We start from the raw sequence: 22,231 nt of genomic DNA on the forward strand, positions 1-22,231 counted from the left end.
GAGTGGTGATACGGGCCCCACCCCCCCACCCTCCACTTCCCTGCTAAATGGCTTTATGTTGAATTTGAAGGAGCCAGTGCATATAAAGTGCTTAGCTCAGCACTAGACACAGAATGCTGTTATTACAGCCTGCCCCTTCTCTTGATGATTTTTTAAGAAGTAGAAAACAGTATTTATGTCAAAATTCAAGAAAAGTTGGAGGGAGGTAACCACAATTCTGCCACCCTAAAACTAGCTCTCTTGGGTCTAGTACAGGTTGAATATCCTTTATACAAAATGCTTGGGACCAGAAGAGTTTTGGATTTTGGCTTTTTTCAGATCTTAGAATATTTGCATTATACTTCTGGCTGAGCCATCGCTAAGCCAAAAATCTGAAATCCAAAATGCTCCAATGAGGCTGGGCGCGGTGGTTCACGCCTGTAATCCTAGCGCTTTGGGAGGCTGAGGCGGGTGAATCACCTGAGGTCAGGAGTTCAAGACCACCTTGGCCAACATGGCGAAATCTTGTCTGTACTAAAAATACAAAAATTATCCAGGCGTGATGGTGCACACCTGTAATCCCAGTTAATCAGGAGGTTGAGGCAGGAGAATCGCTTGAACTGGGGAGGCGGAGGTTGCAGTGAGCCGAGATCACGTCATTTCACTCCAGCCTGGGCGAAAGACCAAAACTGCCTCTAAAAAAAAAACAAAAACAAAAAACCAAAATGCTCCAATGAGCATTTCGTTTAAGCACCAAAGTTTCAGATTTTGGAACAATTTGGATTTTAGATATTCAGACTTAGGATGCCCTACCTGTATTTCTTCTCAACTCCAATACACATGCCCTGTTGATTGTGTGCTTTCGAGACACCAGGTACACCAGGTCCCAGAGGTGGGATCATACCCCTTCTACTTTGCATCTGGGAACCTGTTCTGAGGGTCACACAGAGCTGAGTGACAGAGCCAGACATCAGCCCCAGGCAATCTCATGCTGGCCCAGTTGCTGCACCATTCCCCACACCCTGTCAACACTCATAGTTTGCCATTTTGCTCTTACCATGAATGCCCCCTCGCCAAGTCATTTTGGTCATCTGTGATGGTCCAGGGTAGGCAGGCCAGTTGACCCAGCCATCCCCACCCAGTAGCAGGGATGGAGGCTGCCTTGGGCTGTCTGCACCATTGATGTCAGTATCCCCAGACAACCCCCAGTAGCCATCAGCCTCAGTTTCTGCCAGCTTTTCTGTTTGTTGCATTCCCAGGCTGAGTTCCTTGGTTCTCAGAAATGGAATGCTATCTTGAATCTTAGACCCCTTAAGCAGCAGACACTCCCTACCCACAGCCACACTGCGTACCCACAGATCTGCTTCCAGGAGGCAGCTCTGCAGGTGCCAAGTGTGCCTCAGGTAGCCTCGGGCCACTGAGCTCATTCTAGACCTTGCATATGCTGGGTCTAGGGTGGTTCCCATTGGCTCCTGTGTTTGCTTCACCCAGAAACCTTTGCTGAGCACCAGTTACCACCACCAAATTGAATGCAGGTTGTTAACACCTAGCTCCCCTGAGAGCCTGAGTTAAGACCTTCCTGCTGCTCTGGGGCATGCCATCCTGGTGGCTGCATGTGGCTCTGCCCAGACCTGGGGTGTCAGCTCTGCTGGCAGCAGCTTGTTCACAGATCTGGGGGACACAACTCCATGTTGTCACTGACTAATGTGGAACCATTAACTGGGAAGTAGTTACCACTTTCCAAACACAGCTGTTTGTTAACAAACACTTCCTGCTGTGTATATTTGACAGCAGCACATTTCTTCATAAAATCCTGCCTGTGGGCTTGGCAGTGCCTTTTTCTTGTTGCCATCTCACAGCTCACTGGTGGACTGGAGCATCCGATGTCTGCCTCTTCAAAGGGGCCCACAAGCAGAGCCTTCCTGGAGCTGTGTGGTTGACTCCTGAACCCTTAGGTCTTTCACAGACACCTCCAGGTGAGGCTCTGCCTGCCCAGGCCTTGGAAAGAAACCGCCTTCAGGGCACAGGGTGCCACTTGCTTAGTTGCTGACAGCAAGGCTTTTGGGGGAGGAGGAGAGAATGTGGGCTCTGAAGCTGGCCTCACCTGGGTTCAGATCCTGGCTCCGCATGGGAACTCTTGGAGGTCCAGGGCTCTTCTTTCCTCGATGAGAATGGTAGTGATATGAAAGCAGAATTATTGTGTTAATGAGGTGAGGGATGCAGTGCTGGGGCAATGTCCAACACACCCTGCACTGCCCTCAGCCAACAATCCTTCTCACCCATCTAGTGAGACCCATTTCTTCAGTGTCAGCATCTCCCATGGCTCCTTACTCCTCTGCCAGGCCGTCTGAGGGCTCCCTGCCTGGGGCATAGTGGCCAAAGGCTAGGTCTGTCCTGAGGGACCTTTGTTGTCTGCCTGAGGCTGCCCTCCCTCCCAAGGTTGGCACTGCTGCACTCAGGCTGCCCCTGGACCCCCCAAGGCAGTCCACCTGTTGCCCTGCACACTGTGCACACTTTAGATGAGGATGATCATTTATGCTGATAGCCATAAGGGCCCTAATTCTAGCTACTGTATCACTTACTCTCTGGATCACAATCTTCACCAAGATTTTGAGGCCTGAGTCTACACTCATAGAAACCTGGCTCTTTGAGCCCATATAGGCACCCCAGGAGAGAGAGCACATGGCATCAGACACCTCTTGTCATGAAGGTTCTGGCCTTTACTGATGGGTGTCCAGGAAAAAGGCCAAGGCATAGACACCCCTGCCCTGCTCTCCCAGTTGCCTCCTGCTCAGCTGGGAGCTGAGCCCCTTCACCTCCTGCTACTTCTGCTGCAAGGGGTTCAAGGCAGAGGGGGTTGGTTATAAGATGTTCCCTGGAGCCAATAATCTTGAACGAAAACAAAGCTGGAGGACTCATACTTCCCAATTTCAAAACGTACTACAAATCTATAATATACTAATCAAAACAGTGTGGAATATTAGCCTTAAAAGGGGGGGAAATTCGGTCACATCAGACAGCGTGGGAAACCTAGAGGACATAATGCTAAGTGAAATAGCCAGTCACAAAAGACAAATACTGGATGATTCCACTCAGATGAGGTATGAGGAGTAGCAGCCTGGCAGCGCTAGCCCAATCAGACCCCATTTCTTTGGCCCAGGACCTATATGGGATGAGCCCAGGCCCAGGGTTTGGTTAGAGACAGACTCCTGCCAGGGGGGCCCCATGGTGCTGTGTGCTCAGCTGAAGGATCACCAGGGAATCTGCTGACTTTTGACTTTAGGGTCAGCTGGTGCTCTGGTGTGAGCCTGGGTAAAGGACAGGTCAGCTGGGTGTGAACCCCCACCCCTTGCCCACCTGTTGTGAGTACAGTATCCCCACCTGCCTGTGCTGCTGGCTCATGTGGGGGACCCGTAGAAGCCAGGACTATCGTGCAGGTTAAACAAGAGGGCCTCTGAAGTGGGCCCTGCACCATCAGACTGGAGCAGGTGTGAGGGCCTGCTGTTGAGACCCTGCTTTTTGCTCACAGGCAAGTGTTCAGGGGGAGCTGGTGAGCTTTGAGTTCACACTGACTGAGCCAGGACCACACAGATAGTAGAACCAGGCATCAGGAGGGCATGCTGGCCACAAAGCAGGGTGTTCGCCTGCCTTTAACCTTTGCTCCCTTTCTGTGGACATAAAAGTGGCCCCTTCCACAAAATGGTGGTGTGCCCTGCATCCTCACATGGATGTCCTAGGCTGCTGCAGCTCCCAACCAGCCAGGTTCTTGTCAAGCTTTAGTTTGTATAGTTTGCAAAAGGAGAACTTCATATTTTTCTGAACTTAGGAATCTTGATTTTGCATTTCAGTCTGTCTGACTCATGGTTTGAAGATTCTACTGGGCCCTTAGGTGCCAGAGGAGGTGGGACAGGTTGCCCCCATACTGGCTGCTGCTTTCCTGGTCCTCTCTCCTGCAAAGAAATGCAGATTCCAGCAGTTTGAATAGGTTTGAGCACTCTGCCAGCAGCTTTTATTACCAATAATATTGTTTAAGCTTGGAAAAGAGAATGAAACTACCCACAACTGTCCCACAAGCCATGACATGGCAGAAGTGTTTGTGTTTCGTGTGCTCCCCCCAGTGTGTTTTCTGTGCATCTCTGCAGGTTCACTCATTCAGCAGCTGTCTACTGAGTGGTTGTCACGCAGGAGGTTCCTGTTTGAGGTGCTGGGGATATAGCATTGTGTACTCACTGGGAGAATAGTGTGGGCAGCTAGTGATGAGTAGGAAGAAAAACAAAGCTTGGTAAGGGGTTAGAGGTGTGAGTGTGACTATTTAGACGGGGAGATTGGGAAGACCTGTCTAAGCAAGGACCTGAATCAAGTGAGGGAGCCCTGATGGCCACGAGGATATTGGGGAAGAGGCTTCCAGATGGACACACACCCAAAACACATGCCTAGAGACAGAAACAGTCTTGGTGTGACTAGAATCTGCTGGAAGCTGGTGTGACTAGATGGGCAAGGAGGAGAGAGGAAGAAGATGAGGTCAGAGGCTTTCAGGGCAAGTTTTGGCAGGGGAGGAGTTGAGGGGACATCATCCTGAATTAGGTTAAAGCTGTCGCAAGGGCTGGGCGTGGTGGCTCCCGCCTGTAATCCCAGCTCTTTGGGAGGCCAAGGTGGGCAAATCACTTGAGGTCAGGAGTTTGAGACCAGCCTGGCCAACATGGCAAAACCCCGTCTCTACTAAAAGTACAAAACTTACCCTGGTGTGGTGGTGTGTGCCTGAAATCCCAGCTACTCAGTAGGCTAAGGAAGGAGAATCGCTTGAACCTGGGAGGCAGAGGTTGCAGTGAGCCAAGGTCATGCCACTGCCCTCCAGCCTGGGTAACACAGCAAGACTCTGTCTCAAAAAAAAAAAAAAAAGCTAAACTAAAAAAACAAAAAACTGTCGCAAGGTTGTGGAAGAAGACAGGCTGCATGTGGCCTGAGTGTGTCAGAGACACTACTGGGCTGATATGTAAAGAGTGAGTTGGGGGTAGCCCGTCAGAGGCCTAGCAGGACACAGATGGCCCCATCTAACAGGAAAGTCTGAAGAGCACTTAATGAAGGAGCAACTTACACAGGCCCAGGCAGAGAGTAGGAATTCACGAGGGAGGAGGAGTGTGGTAGCCTGGGCCAGCCGTGGTGCCTGTCGGGGCTGGCCATTGATGGCTGCCCCTCATCAACTCCACAGGGAGGGAATTCAAGGAGTGAGTGCTCTGATCAAATTCCCTCAGTCAAACCCACCCAGTAGTCAGAGGCCCAGGAGCTTGAGAATGTGTCCACACAGGTGGAGAAGAAGTCAGTGTGGCAGCAGAGATGGGAGGAGGCCACAGCAGGATATCAGGAAGTAGTCTGATTCTAGATGGATTCAGACAGAAGAGCTGAATCAATGGATCAGACAACATGGGAAACCTAGAGGACATAATACTAAGTGAAATAGCCAGTCACAAAAGGCAAATACTGAATGATTCCACTTAGATGAGGTATGACGAGTAGCAGCCTGGCAGCGCTAGCCCAATCAGACCCCATTTCTTTGGCCCAGGACCTGTGGGGTGTGAAGGAAAGAGAAAAGTCAAGGTCAATCCACAGATAGTCATTCATCCTGCTTCTGTTCTGATTCTCTAATGTTGTGAATCAGGTGAGAAAGTTTGCACATCTATCATCTTCAACAACTGTATTTAACTATTCATATATATATATATATATATGAGTGATGTAGAACAGTTGTATATATATATGAGTATATATGAATAACGTAGAACAGAGTTCCCTCCTGAGGCACTATTGACATTTGGGACCAAATAATTCTCTGTTGTGGGGATGTCGTGTGTGCACTGCAGGACTTTCAGCAATATCCCTGGTCTCTACCCACTAGACACCAGTAGCCTTCCTCTAGCTGTGATGACCAAAGATGTTTCCAGATATTGCCAGATGCCTCCTTGGGGACAGACCCCCACCCCCATTGAGAACTATTGCCATGAGTCTCCCTCCCCAGGCAACTCTCAGGAATGTTGGGTGCATTTCCTTTCCATCTTCTGCCTACTTTCTTTACACACAAACAGACACACACTCACAGAAATGTATGCAAATGTGGTTCTGCTTTTTTTTTTGCTTCTCGTGTACTCATAAACTCTTTGATTGCATGACTTCTAATGCCTACACAGGATTCTCGGGGCGGGGGGAGGGTGGGCACAGCTTTTACACTAACTCCTTAATATTTGGCTTCATCCAAACAGACATTCTAATTATAATTTTTCATGATTAGAAGTATCAGGAATGGTTGGCTTTAAGTCTACCAGGTCTAGCTATGGGGATATTCATGTCCTAGGTTGCTGGGGTGAGTTTGCAGTAGGTATGTGCCTGCAGCTTATGGATGTCCCCAGCAGCCCACTGAGTCTCCCATCAGCAGGTAGCCACACACTCCTCTTCCTCTGGCCTACAGAACACCACTCCAAGGGCTCCCAGCCAATTCCCCTTCACATAGGGCAAGGGGTCCTGGGTGGCTCCAGAGGCTGCAGAAGGTCTTCCCTGGCCAAGCCCTCCACCACTCCTGATTCCTCCATTTGTCATGGAACCCATGAGCACCATCTGTGCCCCCATGCCAATGCCTGAGGTATGGCTAGGTGAAGGGCTGAACACAGCTGAGGTCCATAGCCACCTTCCTGGCAGCCCTGTGGAGCCCTACCGGTCTTGCAGATAGGCTGGCACTGCTCCAGGATCCCCACCAGACAGTTTGCACACCTGGAGTCACCCTGTAGGAGTTGTAGAGCCTGACCTCTCTGAGCCCCACCATCTGTCCCTTGTGGATTCGTGAGGCAGGAGGTAGTTAAGTGGCGAGTGGATCATCATCTTTGGTTGTGGCAGGGAGACAGCCCCTGGGGGCAGAGACCCTGGGTGACACAGGCAGAGCGCATCCTCCAGGCCACCATACAATAGTGACAGATGGCACCTGGGATCAGGTCTGCCTTACGGCTTTGCACATCTTGGGACAGCAGGTGTCCCCAGAGGGTAGTAGTTGTTTTCCCATCTCCAGCTGTCAACAGGCTTTGCCAAGCCCCCACTACATGCAGGGCCCATGGAAGGCTACAGGTAGGGATGCAAGCCACCTCACCCCAAGCTTTTGCTTCCTGTGTGAAGAGAAAGGGAGCGTGGGGAGTTCCAGGAGCTATGACAGTCAGCCCAATGTGTGCTGTAGTGAAATGATTGCTGGCAGAGTAGTGCGAGTTAGTGGGGGGCTGGCATTGAAGTTTAGCCTCAAGGGCATGGACTGTTGCTTAGCTGTTCCCAGGGAGCATAGTGCTGGCACCCTGGCCTTGGGCAGGACCCAAGCAGCCCCACTCATGCCCCATGGCTGTTGCCTTCCTCCCTCAACCTGACATACACTTCCTTCCCATTTTATGAAAGGTCAGACTGCTCAGCTTCTTTTCGTTCTTCCTGTGGGCAACTATTGCACCCTTTTCTGTGAGCTTCAAACTAGACTTGTCCTTGAGGAGCCATCAGTGAAGTCAGACTGTGTCCCTGCCCTTATTAGGGCTGATAGAGAAGTAGGGGCAGACAGCAGACCCATCTGTGAGTCAGTGGAAAGGCTATTTAAGGTGGCCATGGGGCTGTGGGAACAGTATTCCAGGGGAGCATCAGGGGGAAAGGTGAGGTGGCACCAGGTAGAGAGACCTGCAGGGACCAAGGTGGGAACAAGTGTGGCTGGAGGGCTGTTCACAAAGAGGGGTTGGAGGGTGTGGGGGAGATGAGCCAGCGGGTAGGCAGGTAGACTGAGGCATGGAGCTGACTCTTGCCCTGAGGCAGGTGCAGCCCAAAGGCCTTTAAGCAGAGGAGTTAGGTCCCCTCTGCCTTCTGCTGTGAAGCAGGGATGGTCCACATAGTGGGCAAGGGAGGACATAAGGTGCCTGTATGCTTCTGCGATTCTTTGCCCTACTTCTCTTCAGGACCTTACAGCCCTCCAACTGCCTTCTGTCACAGGAGGGTCTATGTGCACAAGCCTCAGGGCCAATGCAGCCAAGGAAAATGTGCCGTTATCTGGCAAGTGGCTCCATGGGCCTCTTCCCATTCTCAGAGGTGCCTATGAGCCAGCAGTGTGACAGGTTGCATGAGGCCTGAGAGAGGGCTGGCCATGATGGCTGGCTCAGTGTTCAGCACACAGCACATGCCCAGGCAGATTTGTAAAGTAACTTGCCCACCTATAGTGGATAGGTCAGGGGGCAGGTGAAGAGCCCAGGCCTCAGAGTCCTTGCAGCCTGGACCAGAGTCCAGGGATGGTTCTGCCACTTCCTGGCTCTGGGACCTTGGCCAAGCTCTTGAATTTCTCTGAGCCTCTATTTCCTCATTGGTAATTCTGTGAGGTGAGGGGTTATGGCACTGTGCTCAACCCAGGAGGCATCATGTTGCCTTACCTCACTACACCACGAAGCTACAGGGCAGGTTCTATGCTGCAGGTGCACCGTGCAAGTCAGATCCCCTTCCCCCTTGCAGAGGTTCAGCAAGGGCCCAATACAGTCTCTGCCCCCTCCCCCACCCCACCAGCCTGGCACCCATGATTCCCCAGACAGGTCTCAGCCCTCCCTGTCAGCACCTAGCTGGGGCCTCAGGCATGAATCAGCTAAGGGCCCCCATAAGCTGTCTGGACACTTTGTGCCTTAGCATTGATCAGCTCTCTTTCTCTGGTGGGCCTGGGAGACAGCTGGAGAAACACACTCTCCACCAGTACACAGTAGCCAGGTCTGCAGGAAGCTAATTTATAATCCAGGTTGAGTTTGACAGGCTAGTGCTTTCTGCACCCTTTGCCCCAGAAACCTCTCCCACTGCCTTCTCCCTTTCTGCTCCAATCTGGGGGACAAACTGGCTTGGTGCAGGTGGAGTGGTGGAAAACAAACCAGAGAGGAATGTCCATTCCCGTCCCATGGCCACAGGGCCTGCAACAAGGCAGCTGGGCAGGGAAGCAGAGTCTATGTGACTCCATCCTGGCCTCTGTGCTTTCTCTTGTGTCCCCAGCCAGAAGGAAGTCTTTGTTGAGGCTTTACTTTCTTGGTATTCTTAGGAAAATGATGGCTACTGGAGATGCTTCTTCAAGTCAGTGTCTCACATCTCCTCCTGCTGGCCTCAAGTGCTGCCACTTAAAGAGGTCTTCTGGACACTTTTCCAAGTTCCTGAGGAGCCCCAGAAGCAGCTTTGGGGTCATGACTCTTGGGTAACTTTTCTCAGGCCAGGCCTGTGCCCTGGGTCATGAAGTCACAGCTGGAGGAGTGGTCTGCCACAGCATTGAGGCCAGGGCCATAGAGGAGAGCAAGGGTATACAGGCTCAGTCCCCTAGGCAGCCTGCCTCTGCTCTGGGCCCTGCAGCCCATGGTCTTAGCACTTACTCCCTGCCTCATAGCACCCTGGCTCCCCACTGGCCTTATGGGCAGCCACATCTGATCCCCTCCACCTCCTTGGCTAGGCCCTGACTGTCCCAGGTGTCTGGGCACTTGCTTCAGTGAGTCCCTTATCCCCGTAACGGCCTTGTGCAAACCACAGCCCAGGTATCACCTTCTCCCAGAGCCTCCCTGACCTTCTCAGACTGGGTAAAAGGGAGGTCTCCTTTGCAGCCTACCTCCATGGTCAGATGTGCTCAACTGTGGTATTAGAAGTGCAGGTGACGGACCAGGCACGGTGGCTCGCGCCTGTAATTCCAACACTTTGGGAGGCCAAGGCGGGCAGATCACTTGACGTCAGGAGTTCGAGACCAGCCTGGGCAACGTGGTGAAACCCCGTCTCTACTAAAAATACAAAAATTAGCCAGGCATGGTGGCAGGCACCTGTAGTCCCAGCTACTCAGGAGGCTGAAGCAGGAGAATCACTTGAATCACTTGGAGGTTTCAGTGAGCTGAGAGCACACCACTATACTCCACCCTGGGTTACGGAGTGATACTCTGTCTCCAAAAAAAAAAAAAAAATACAGTGTCCCACATCACCTTCTTGAGTCCACCTATGGCTGATTAGACCAGGATGGACACCTGCCTGGGCTGAGCCTCTCAGATCTCCTTTGGGAAATACTTTGAACCAAGTGTCACAGTGGGTCATGGCCGAGCACTGATGCAGGTTGTGAGCCCCTTTCTTGGGCTTCCTGAGACCTGAGTCTTCCTCTTGGAGCCCTGCTCTACTCACTAATCTTTGAGCTAATCTTTGGTTTTATTCCTTTTAATGAAGCATACCTGAAGCCCCACCCCTTTCTCCCCACCCTGTACTCAGTTTCTCTGCAGCTGACCCTCCCTCCTTGGACCTGCTGTGGAGCAGGGGCATGTGGCCTGGGATAGGGTGGGGTGGAGTGCAGAGGTGGGAAGCATTATGTGAGAACTTGGAACCAGCCTCAGGAGGCTTCTGAATGAGTGGCCCGGGAAGCAGGCTTTCCAAAGCATGGCTGCCAGGCATTGCTGGGGACGTTTTTTTGTTTGTTTTGCTTTGTTTTTTTTTTGTTTTTTGAGACGGAGTCTCACTCTGTCACGCAGGCTGGAGTGCAGTGGCATAATCTCGGCTCACTGCAACCTCCACCTCCCAGGTTCAAGTGATTCTCCTGCCTCAGCCTCTTGAGTAGCTGGGATTAGAGGCGTGCGCCACCATGCCAGGCTAATTCTTGTATTTTTAGTAAAGATGGGGTTTCTCCATGTTGGTCAGGCTGGTCTCGAACTCCCAATCTCAGGTGATCCACCCGCCTTGGCCTCCCAAAGTGCTGGGATTACAGGCGTGAGCCACCGCGCCCAGCTGCTGGGGACACTTGAAAGTAAACTACAGGTTGTTCCTCCTAGGGTGCTAGAGCTCAGAAGTTGAAGGTCAGGACTGGGTATTTTACTGTTTTCTGTGAGTTTGAGCAAAGTGGCTTCTGTTCTCAGTTGGGAACCTGCCTCCAGGGTCTGAGGACCCTTTCGTTGCCCAGGTTGTTCCCTCCTCTGCCTGTCTCTCCTTCCCCTCAGGGTGGGGCAGGCAGGGGGTCCCTCAGCAGACGGGAAGCTCACAGTGAATGGAGCCTCCTACACACAGCCACAGGGCCCTCCCTGCCCAGTGTTCAGGAGCAGCCCTCAGTCCCTACAGCATCCCGGTGGGAGCAGAAGGGTAGCCCTCATAGGAGCAAAGGCTTAGAGGCAGGCTAGCATGGGCCCCACAGCCAGCGAGTCAGGGAGCTGGAGTTGCACTTTTGCCTCATGATGATTAGGGGAACGGTTCAGTATGCTCAGCCTGTCCAGCAGTGGGCAGAATGGGACCAGGTGGGACAAGCTTGCAGGCCAAGAAATGAGAGGGCTTTCGGAGCAGCTGGAGTGCAAGGTGATGAAGGCCTGCGCCCAGCGCTGGGAAAGGCGAGCAAGGGACCTGAGCGGGAGGGGAGGACAGATTGGCTGGGACAGTGGGTGCCGTGGAAAGGGTAGAGGGTCTGGCATTGTGCAGTCCCAGGTGCCAAGCCCAGCTCTGCCCATTGCCAGCCCTTTTCCTTTAGGACAGCATGGTCCTGAGGTGGAGTGAGATGGCCAGTGCAAGGTGCTTGGCTGCTGTGGTGAAGACCAGAGAGGGAGGAGTGGCTGGCCAGGCAGCTGGTGGGAAGGCCTGCTCTATGGGCCAGTGAGACGGCCCCAGAGAAGGCAGAGGCAGCCAGGCCCACACTCACCCTCTTACCCTACACCATTCTCCCCTGGGCCTGGATTCCACCAAGAGGCTCTTTGCCCAGAGATCACCGACCTAAGCACTGTGGCCAGAGTCCGGCCCTCCGAGCCTAAAGCAGCTGTACCACTGGCCGTGAATAAGGAATGCTACTCATTCCTGACAAATAAGTCAGGGCTGCTATTTGGGCTTGTGGGGGCCCCCTGACAGAAGGTGGGTACTGGGTACATGTGGCAGGTTTGTAGGGTTGGTCGGGCCAGGGGTCTGTCAGTCTCCACCTTGAGCAGTCAAAGACTACACTCCTAAACCAGTGGTGCTGGGCCAGAGATCAGTTCTGAAAATGCATCTCACAGCCTGATGATCAAAGCCCATGGCCAGAGCAGCCTGGAGCTGTGGAATCGATGTCTGCAGGAACTGCTGCTCATCGTGGTTTGCCATGCAGCCAGGAAGGAGGGGACCGCCTGCCTTCCCTGTGGGCGCCCTGAGCAGCCCACACACTCACTTCCAACCTACTTCTTGTTTCCCCAGAACCTCCAGTGGGCCCGCGACGTGTTGCTAGGCAGCAGTATCCCGTGGCAACAACTGCAGCACATGCCGGCACAGGGGCTCTTCTGCGAGAGGAACAAGACCAATTTCTTCAACGTGAGTACTTTGCCTTGTTGATTTCCAAGGCTGTTTGTTGCCACTGCTTTTCACTGAAGGCGCATGAATTGACCCCCTAGGTGGGTGTTCCCAGGGCCTCAGGTTTGCGGCATCCTCAGAGGGCAGGCAGGGTGGTGCAGTCGAGAGTGAGCCAGACTCCGGTGTGGGGCTGTGATTGCTGAGCGACTTCTGGCAAGTCACTGCCCCCTCCTGTGGGGAGACTCATGGATGAGCTTGGTATGTTCTCCAAAGCCCCAGGTATTCTGGGGCCACACAGGCAGTGATGACAGGGGTACAGGCCCAGGTTTCCTCCTCCTGCTGGAGCAGCTCCTGTGGTCTCAAGCACGTAGGAGATTCTGACTGCTTAAAAAACAAGTGTGGGCAGGGCGCGGTGGCTCACGCCTGTAGTCCCAGCACTTTGGGAGGCCGAGGCGGGCAGATCATCTGAGGTCAGGAGTTCGAGACCAGCCTGGCCAACATGGCAAAACCCCATCTTTACTAAATATACAAAAATTAGCTGGGCGTGGTGGCAGGTGCCGTAATCCCAGCTACTCAGGAAGCTGAGGCAGGAGAATTGCTTGAGCCCGGGAGGTGGAGGTTGCGGTGAGCCGAGATCATGCCATTGCACTCCAGCCTGGGGGACCAGAGCAAGACTCTGTCTCAAACAAACAAACAAACAAAAAAACAAATGTGGCTTAGGCACAGTGGCTCACGCCTGTAATCCCAGCACTTTGGGAGGCCGAGGCGGGCAGATCATCTGAGGTCAGGAGTTCAAGACCAGCCTGGCCAACATGGTGAAACCCTGTCTCTACTAAAATACAAAAATTAGCTGGGCATGGTGGCAGGCACCTGTAATCCCAGCTACTCAGCAGGCTGAGGCAGGAGAATGGCTTGAACCCAGGAGGCGGAGGTTGCAGTGAGCCGAGATGGTGCCATTGCACTCCAGCCGGGGAGACAGAGTGAGAGTCCCTCTTAAAAAAAAAAAGAGTGTGACCAATATTGGGCTTTTAGTGAACTTCAGCCCTGATATTCCGTGTCAGGTGGAGACTTACTCCTTGAGCAGGGCAGGGCCAATCACCTAGGCCTGCCTGCCTCTCATACCCTTGCTCCTCATGATACACCACCTGGATCTACCCTCCCCCATTTCCTCTGTCCTGCATGGAGACAGCTGGCCCCTCACTCCCCTCTACCTCCAAGTCCTTACCTATCCACCGCCCCTCCCAGCATGGCCAGCTCCCAGCTGGGTGACTTTGGCAGGTCATACATCCCCTCTGAGCTTTGGTTTCTTCTGTATTTTCCTTGATTCCCTCTTACTCATGGAGAAACTGAAGGGCAGAGGTGGCCTGAACAGGAGCTGAGGAGAGCAGGTTTCAGGTCTGGAGGGGTGTAACAGGCCAATTCTCAGGGTACGTGGCAGGCAGGTCCCCACTGAGAGCCAGCCAGCTGGTGGGAGTGTCTGGATCCATGGCTCCTCCTCTCCCAGGGCGTGGTCTTCTGGGGTCAGAGTAGGAGCTTGAGATCCTGAAAGCCCTGCATCTGCCCACCCTCTCTGTTTTGGTATTTTATAGACAAGTAGGGTTGTTATTGGTAATCAATCTACATGATACCAAGGGATTTGCTGCAAAAGAGAGGTGCCCTCTTACCTGCATGCCCAGGCCACAGCCTAGGGGACACAGCAGAAACTGTTTCTTGTCTCATGTGTGTCCTTCTAGAGGGCATCTGCCCATTTACAAGCTAGTGCACATAGATGCGCATAAAAGGCAAAAGTGCACACACTTCTGCCCCTTGTATTTTTTCACTAAACAATATCTCTAACAGTATCTCTTGGAGATACTGTTAGAACCCACCCATTCTTTTTGATAGCTACTGCATAGTATTCCCAACATAGGGATGTCCCACAGTTTACCTACCCATCCCTCCTTTTTTTTTTTTTTTTTTTTTTTTTTGAGACAGAGTCTTGCTCTGTCGCCCAGGCTTGAGTGCAGTGGCGTAATCTCGGGTCACTGCAACCTCCGCCTCCTGGGTTCAAGCAATTCTGCTTCAGCCTCACAAGTAGCTGGGACTACGGGTCCGCACCACCACACCCAGCTAATTTTTGTATTTTTTTTTTTTTTTTTAGAGACAGGGTTTCACCATGTTGGCCAGGCTGGTCTCGAACTCCTGGCCTCAAGTGATCCGCCCTCCTTGGCCTCCCAAAAGTGCTGGGATTACAGGCGTGAGTCACTGTGCCTGGCCTCCCATCCCTTATTGATGGACACTTAGATTAGTTTGTCTTTTTTGCTACAAACAATACATCACACACACACACACACACACACACGCACACATACGCACACACACAGAAAGGCTCAGTGCTTCACCTATGAAGCACTGCCTTGACTGTGACATTACGTTAATTTTAACTTCTATGCAAATTTCGTGTCCTTCATGTTCATTTTCTAGTGGATTATTGGTCTTTTTCCTATTGATTAATAAGAACTCTTTATATATCAATGAAATGAGCCCTTTGTCAGTGTTTTGAAAATCTGTTTTTCTGCAGTTGATAGGCGAGTTAGAGCTAGACAAGTTGCTTAATTTCCCTGTCCTGGGTTCCTCACCTTGAAAGTGGGCTTCTATTACCTGGCTTGAAGAGCAACTGTAGGAATCAAGTTAGATACCGGGGTAATATTTCTAACACAGGATCTGGCACATGGCAGGTACTTAAGAAAATAGTTTCCCTCCCTCCCTCTCTTCCTCTCTCCTTTTGGTGCTTTGCCCTTAAAGCCTGTGCAGTGATATTGGAAGGAAGGACCCAACCTCCATGTCTTCCTCACAGGGGAAGACCTCAGCCTTTCTAATGATAAAGCTGGGGAAGCTGGCCCCTCAGATGCCTGCCCCGCAGAACACATCCAAGTTGGCAGCCACATGCTCCAGGCCCCTTTCCCACTGGGCTCACTCCCTGCACCTCCTCCTTAGTTTCTGGGACCTTCCAAAATGAGTCTTGCAGAAAAGCAGTCTGAGGTTGTGTGCATGTGGGAGGGAAGGCTGGTACAGCCTCATGTAGGCCTGGCACATAGGCAATGCCATCCCTGCACCTGGAAGCCCCTGAAGATCAGGGCCACCCCAGCCCAGACTGGGTGTTTTGGTGGTTTTGCCACTTCCAGGACAGTTGTTTGTTCCTCCATGCTTCCCAGTGACCTGCTGCTTTTACCATCGTTTGGGGCCTCTGTCCTCCTCTGCTTTCTTACCTCTTCTCTTTAGAGATAGGTTTGGGCTACTTGTGCTCCTTGAGCTATGCCTAGTGTCCAGTATGTCAAGAAATGCTGGGCAGTTCCTGAATGCTTTCAGCAAATGAGTCTATCTGGCATATTCCCAAGTCTGGGGAAACTGCATACTAACGTGTTTATGAAGGAGCATTTAGGGCAGCCCTTGGCTGACTCTGCTGGGATGGGGCCATGTCTCTGGTAGATAGCCTTTAGGTTGGGATGAACAGACTGGCTCACCTCTCTTCTAGCCTGCACTGGGGTTTACTGCTTAGTCTAGTGGGAAGCAAAGGCAGTAGGTGGGTGCTGGCCCTTGAGAGGAGGTAAAGGGAGGTTGAGGCTGGGGACATCAGCACCCTAATCCCTATCCCTCTCAACCCACTGTCCTGGGCCATCCACACTGCCCAGCCTTTGTGTTGCTCAGCCTGACATCCTTAGAGCTTGGGTGGGGGGCACTTCTGTTATTTTTTAATGATAATTTTTGAAAATTGTGAGAGTTGTAGTTTAGGAAAAATTCAAACCCCTTTTCCTTTGTTCTCACACCAACACAACAGTCAACACAAACAGAAGACTTCTGTGACCAAATGGGCAGATTTAAGAGACAGCATCGTGCTGTGTCACCTAGGCCCTTGGGGGCCCTACCTCAGCCTGCCAGATAGCTGGGACTACAGACATGCACCACCATTCCCAGCCAATTTTTAAGTTTTTTATAGAGACGGAGTCTTGCTATATTGCCCAGGCTCAATTTCAACACCTGGAGATGGTGTCAGATCCCACAGGTTGAGGGCTTAGTCCTCAAAACATCCCCCACATCAGTCACTAGTCACAAGTCTGGGCCTCCGAAATGTCTGACTGACTGGCTTCAAGTTGATGTTCCTACAACCCCCTTTGGGTTTAATTTGCCGAAGTGGCTCACAGAACTCAGAGAAACACATTTCCCAGTTTATTATAAGGGATGTTATAGGAGGGTACAGGGAAGGCTCTATCCTCCTGTAATTGTTTCTCTCCAGGCATACCACCCACCAGGAGCTTCCATGTATTTAGTTATCTGGAAGCTCAGGAACCTGTCCTCTTTGGCCTTTTATGGAGACTTCACAGGCATGATTGAAACATGGACAACTATGTCAAAATGTTATTGGACAAAAAGATTATGATCTAAACCCAACAAGGCCTGTCTGTTCAGATTCTTCTTGCCCTCTCTGCAGCATTCCTTCCTCCAGGATGTGGGGCAGGACTCTTATCTGGAATGAAGGTCTTATGGCCCACAGTCAAATTAGAGTCCTGTCTTGGGCAAGTGGAAAGAAGGGCAGGAGAAGGTCAGAAAAAGAGAGATTCTCTTTACAGTAACAAGGGCTATGGGAGTTAGGAGCCAGCAACCATGGATGAACAAACATATATATATCCTGTCATATATATCATAATATCACAGTCATATAGGACCACATTTTCACTGCCAACAGTTCAGACACATAGAGTCCACATACCTTTGTTTGCCCATCCCCAGGCACTGTGCCCTTCTCAGAGGTGCTTCTGTGATCAGCCAAGCTGTTATCTTTTTCTGGGTCTGTGTGTACAAAAACAGATGTGTCGTGCGGCTTTTTAAAAAGTGCGTGTGTGGCTGGGTGCAGTGGCTCACGCCTGTAATCCCAGCACTTTGGGAGGCAGAGGTGGGTGGATCACCTGAGGTCAGAAGTTCGAGACCAGCCTGGCAAAACCCCGTCTCTACTAAAAATACAAAAATTAGCCAGGCGTGGTGGTGCATGCCTGTAGTCCCAGCTAGTCAGGAGGCTGAGGCAGGAGAATCCCTTCAACTCAGGAGGCGGAGGTTGTAGTGAGCTGAGATTGCACCACTGCTCTCCAGCCTGGGCGACAAAGCCAGACTCCGTCTCAAAAAAAAAAAAAAAAAGTGTGCGTGTGCACTTTTTAGCGACTTTGCTTTTTCCATGACAGCAAGTCTTGGAGAAGTTTCCATGTGAGAAGGTCAGGTCGTTTTGCTCTCTGCAGCTGCTGCCCAGTCTCCTTGGGTGGACACATGTATGGGCCCAGTGTCTGCTCTCACAGTCTCCTGGTTTGTGCATCTTTGTGCTGTTGCTGTGTTCCTAAGTCCCCTGGCCTGGCCCAGAAGAGATGCCCACATGAATATTTGTGGATTAATTTCATTCATCCCTTTCCCCTCAGCAGTTGGTCTCCAAGCTCATTCTCCTGGATCAGCTAGTGCTGGATGTTGTAGGAGTCAGGGAAAGCCTTGGCCCTGGCCACAGGATGCTCCAGGCTGACGGTAGAGCACTGCCTGCATGTCTCCATGCGGGGCCTTCATAACATGCTACAGGGCATGTAGGAGGGACGGGAGCTGGGCTCTCCCATGCGGGGTGGGGTGCTGCTCAGCCAGAAAGGGGGCAGGAGAGGAAGGCTAGGATTAGAGGCACCCTCGGGGGATCTCCTTAGGCTGGGCTGCTGACAGAACCTTCCTGAGGAGTTTAAGGGACCAGAGAATGGGATGGGTGCTAAGGATCGAGTGAGTGGAACCTTGGGTTCCTATGTCAGCTTTGCTGACAGGAACTCCTTGCAAATGGGAACTGCCCCATGACTGGCTGGCCCCCACAGCAGCACAGATGGACGTGTAGCAGGGCTCAGCACTGTGGTTGAACATGAGGAGGAGTGAACATGGCATGTCTTGGGTCCCACTGTTCCACACACTGTCCTCCCTGGGCAGAGGAGACCAGGAAAGCAGGCACCAAGCTAGATGGTAGGTGCTGCTGGGGTGGCTACCCACACCATGGAGGCTGAGGGTTTGTGTCTGGGTGCCCAGAAGCTTCTGGGGCTCCCCCCGCAGGCATACACACCTCTGGCAGGCAAGCCTGCATGGGCCAGAGCCAGGCTGCTTTGTCCAGGGTGAACTTCTCTCCCTGTCTTGTAGTTGATTCAGAAACGTTCCCATAGTAACCAAGCCAGACAGAGATGGTTCTCCTTCCTTCCCCAAAATGTTTGCTTATTTTAGCAGGCAGGGTTTTTTCTTGTTTCAACCCAGTTTCCAGCCTCTGAAAGAAGCAAAGGGAGCTCAGGGCCAGGCTGGTACTGCCTCCTGCTTCTGAGGCCGTGTGGGGCAGGCAGCAGTGGTGGCCTGAGTGTGAGAGTGGAAGGGAGGTGCTGGCCTACTGTGGCCTCCCTGAGTGTGGTGTCTCCCCTAAAGCTGCTTCTGCCGCTGCTCAGGTGGGCAGCCCCCAGGTCCCAAGATCACTGAGAAGAGCACAGATTTTGGGCACAGGCAGGCACAGCTCCCAGCCACTCTACCCCTTACTCAGCCTGGGCTACCCGTAAGCAGAGTGGTCCCGACAGGTGGATGAAAGCTATCATCACACACTTGGCATGCCACACAAATCACCCTTAGGTCTGGAGATGGGCCTGCATGGAGGGCTTGGGGCTTATCTTTGGATCCTAGAGGCCAGTGCTAGGATGTGACTTAAGCACGGAGCAGGAGGAGCTCCAACTCACACCTGGCTGGGGCCTCCATAAGCTCAAGGCCCTGCCCTGGCTTGAATGGAGCAGCCTGAGATGTGGATGGTGGCCTTAGCTGTCACACCCACCACACAGGCCTCTTTCTGTGAGGCCTGGCCCAGTCGTTGGTGCCTGTGGATGGTGGTCAAACTTCCTGTTCTTGGTCACTGCTGCATAGCACTCCACTGTCTGGTTGTCCTGGTGGTCTACCTCCCCTCTTCCCAGCGGATAGGTGGCTTTTGGTTTTCCACTATTAGAAAAAGAATGCTGCTATCTCTGATCTCCTTTCTCACCTGTGCCAGGGTCTCCAGGACAAATGCCTGGAAGTTGGAGGCCAGGACACAGGTCCCCACAGCCAAGCACTTCCACACCTTGCCAGCTGTTTTGGCAGAGCCAGGCCAGATGCCCTCCCACCAGCCCTTGCCCTTGCCCCACCCCCTCCCAGGACTCAGAACCACAGATGACTTTCATTTTGGCCAATCTGTGGAGTGTGCCAAAAAACCCCAGGTGGTTTCAGTGTGTGTCTCCCATGTGACTGGGGAGGCTGAGCCTCTTCCCACACCGGTAGCCAGTCCCCTTTGTCTGCCCGGGGTCTGCCATGTTCTCTCCTACTTGGTGGCTGCCACAGGTGGTTCTGTTTGTCCTGACTGTGTTGCTTAAACTGATGGGAGGTACAGTCATCATGAGCTGTCTTTGTTTCTTGAAAACATTTATGCCCTGTACTGTCCCAGCCCTGGAGCCTGAGTGCTCACTGAAGGCCTTGATGTGGTCTGGTAGGGAGGAAGGGCCTCCCCACCCAATTTCTGGTACCCCATACCTGCCAGAGTTGGGGGGAAGGAGAGAAAGTCTCCAAAGCCCAGGGTACTGTCCTTCTCAGCAAGAATCAGTCATGCCCATTGTACTTTAACTTGCCACCAGTTGATTGTGTAACCTTGGAGGAAACCCCTCCCTGCACCCAGTGAGCAGATGTGAGGTATATGTTAGGGGTGGGTACAGTGGACCCACCTTCCAGAGCAGGTCTCAGCCAGTGCCTCTCTCCTCAGAGAGAGCCAGTAGTCCAGAAGGAGGCTGTTGGAGCCCAGCAGACCTGGACACCCCAAGGCAGGGACCTCATCTAGGACAGCATTGCCATTGCCCTCCCAAAACCTCTCCTAGCTCAGCAGGCAGGCAGTGCCTAGTGACTGAATTCCTCTCATCCTCAAGAATTCCCTAGGACGAATGACTGGGAATTAGCAGCCCCAGAGCAAGGGGAACAGGTATATCCTGACTCAGTCACCCAGGAACACAGCTGTGGCCAGGCCCCAAGGTCTGTGCCTGAGACATCTGCCTCCTGTTGCAGGGCCAGATCTGACATCACCTCCCTGACCAGCCCCAGCCTGACTTGCCCCTTCTCTCTCTCCATCCCTCTGGCTTGTAAGAGAGGTACCTTCCCTGGTGGGCCTGTGGTCAGCCCCTGCCCCCAGGTGCCAGCCCCAGGTTCAGAGCCTGTTGCAGGCAGACATCAGTGAAGACCAAAGCACAACCTAGGGAAGAAGTGTTGGTCTCCACTCAATTCCTGGTGCCCCACACCACTCCAGGCTGCAAGCAGATCTGAGTTGCCTCCCAGCAGGTAAACAAGCCCCAGGACTGTCCACACAGGGTGTTCCTGCCTACCTTCTCTCATCAGGGCCAGGGAACATGGGGATAGGAAGAGCTGGTTTGTAATAGCCTCACTCTTTCCCCCAAGTCAGTCCCATATCACCTTCTCCCCTCTCAGGACCAGTTGTGACCAATTTTCATGCCACCGCTGCTTGTCCCTTTGCTCACACTTCAAGGAGCATAATACCTGCTGTGTGCCAGGCCCTGGGCCAGCTGTGTGGTCAAAAAGGGCTCAGGTCCACAGGCCAGCCTGCAAGCCTGGATTAGTAGTCACCTTTCAAAGAGGTGCTAGGAAGTAAAGTGACTTGGCCATGGTCCTGTCACCAGTCTGTGCTGGAGGAGGGGTGTGTACTTCACTATGTATAGTGTGGAAGCCCATGCGTTGTGGCTGGCAGCCTCAAGTCAGGGGCCCCCTGGTTCCTACACCGGGATTGGCCCAGCTGTCCTAGACAGGAGTGTTATCTGAATGGCCCATTGGGTGGATGGGGAGGATGGAATTAGGTAGCAGTGGGCAGGGGGATGTGGGCATCTAGCCCCACCATAGGAGGTGAGGCTGGGATTCCAGACTGAGAGGGAACCAGTGCTAGGCTGTGGCATCAAGCAGGGATTCCCTTGGGTTGTGGGACTACACTGTCTGCTAGGCTGAGCCCCCAGGCCCTTTTGGTGTGGCTCCAACTGGCTGGCTAGCTGGGTTGTACCATTTTTCCTTGGTAGCCTACAGGCGTGTCCTGGGTTGGGGCTCTTGAGGCTGAGAGCAGTGACAATGGAGGATGCTACCCTGCCTGCAGTGCCACAGCAGCTGGGCCTGGCTGTGCCTGGCCTTGCTGGGGGCCTGGCAGAGAGTAGCGGCCCATAGTAGCAGTGGCAGGACCAGCACTTACTGGGGGCTTGATCGGGGGGTGCCTCCTTAGGTGACATAGCATGTCCGTGAGGCTTAGGTACTATTATCATTCTCATTGTACAGATGGGGAAGTTGTTACCAATAGGCTCTGCAGGCTGGGAAAACCAAAGCCCTTTTCTACCCTCTGCCCCCTGGGCCATCAGAGGCCTGGCTCTTCCCCTTGGACAGCAGTGCTTATGGCTGTTTTCGGGCCCTGGGCCAGCTGTGTGGTCAAAAGGGGCTCAGGTCAGTGCCACTCCCCAACTGGTTGGCTGCTCTGGGTGCCGGGAGAGAATGCTGCCAAAGGGATGCTTGTCAAGTGCTTGTCTTCTGCAGCAGCAATTGCCAGTATTCCTGACACAGTGGGCCAGGGCCCCATGGGAGCCTGGTGCTATTGTGTCCCTTTGAACAAGGTGCAGAAGCCTAGGGAATAATGGCCCAAGATCACAAGCTAGCAAGTGGCCAGGCTACCATTCAAGGTCTGTCTGAATCCAAGGCCTGCACTCTTAGCCACTATGTCGTTGGAAATTCAGAGGTCACATCTAAGCTCTCTGTTCCAGCAGTGATGTCTGCTGTGGACATGTGATGGGGAGGGACAGCAAGAGTGTCAGACTGTGTCCTTGCTCCTCCTTGCCTCTCCAGGAGGTGGACTCTCTTGTCCCTCCCTTGCTTTCACCATCAGAGAGCAGGGCTGAGA

General features: G+C 52.7%; 1 protein-coding gene across 10 annotated transcripts in view; it reads left to right on the forward strand.

Moving 5' to 3' along the window:
- The window catches only part of CABIN1 (calcineurin binding protein 1), a 165,068-nt gene that overhangs the window by 108,627 nt on the left and 34,210 nt on the right, over positions 1 to 22,231 (forward strand). For all 10 annotated transcript variants that reach the window (XM_063704700.1, XM_004063169.5, XM_055375155.2 and 7 more), the window contains exon 29: positions 12,166 to 12,279. In XM_063704700.1, the coding sequence (XP_063560770.1) occupies positions 12,166 to 12,279 (114 nt within the window). The remainder of the gene's footprint in view (positions 1 to 12,165; positions 12,280 to 22,231) is intronic.

Source organism: Gorilla gorilla, chromosome 23, assembly GCF_029281585.2.
Source record: "Gorilla gorilla gorilla isolate KB3781 chromosome 23, NHGRI_mGorGor1-v2.1_pri, whole genome shotgun sequence".
NCBI classification, from domain to species: domain Eukaryota; kingdom Metazoa; phylum Chordata; class Mammalia; order Primates; family Hominidae; genus Gorilla; species Gorilla gorilla.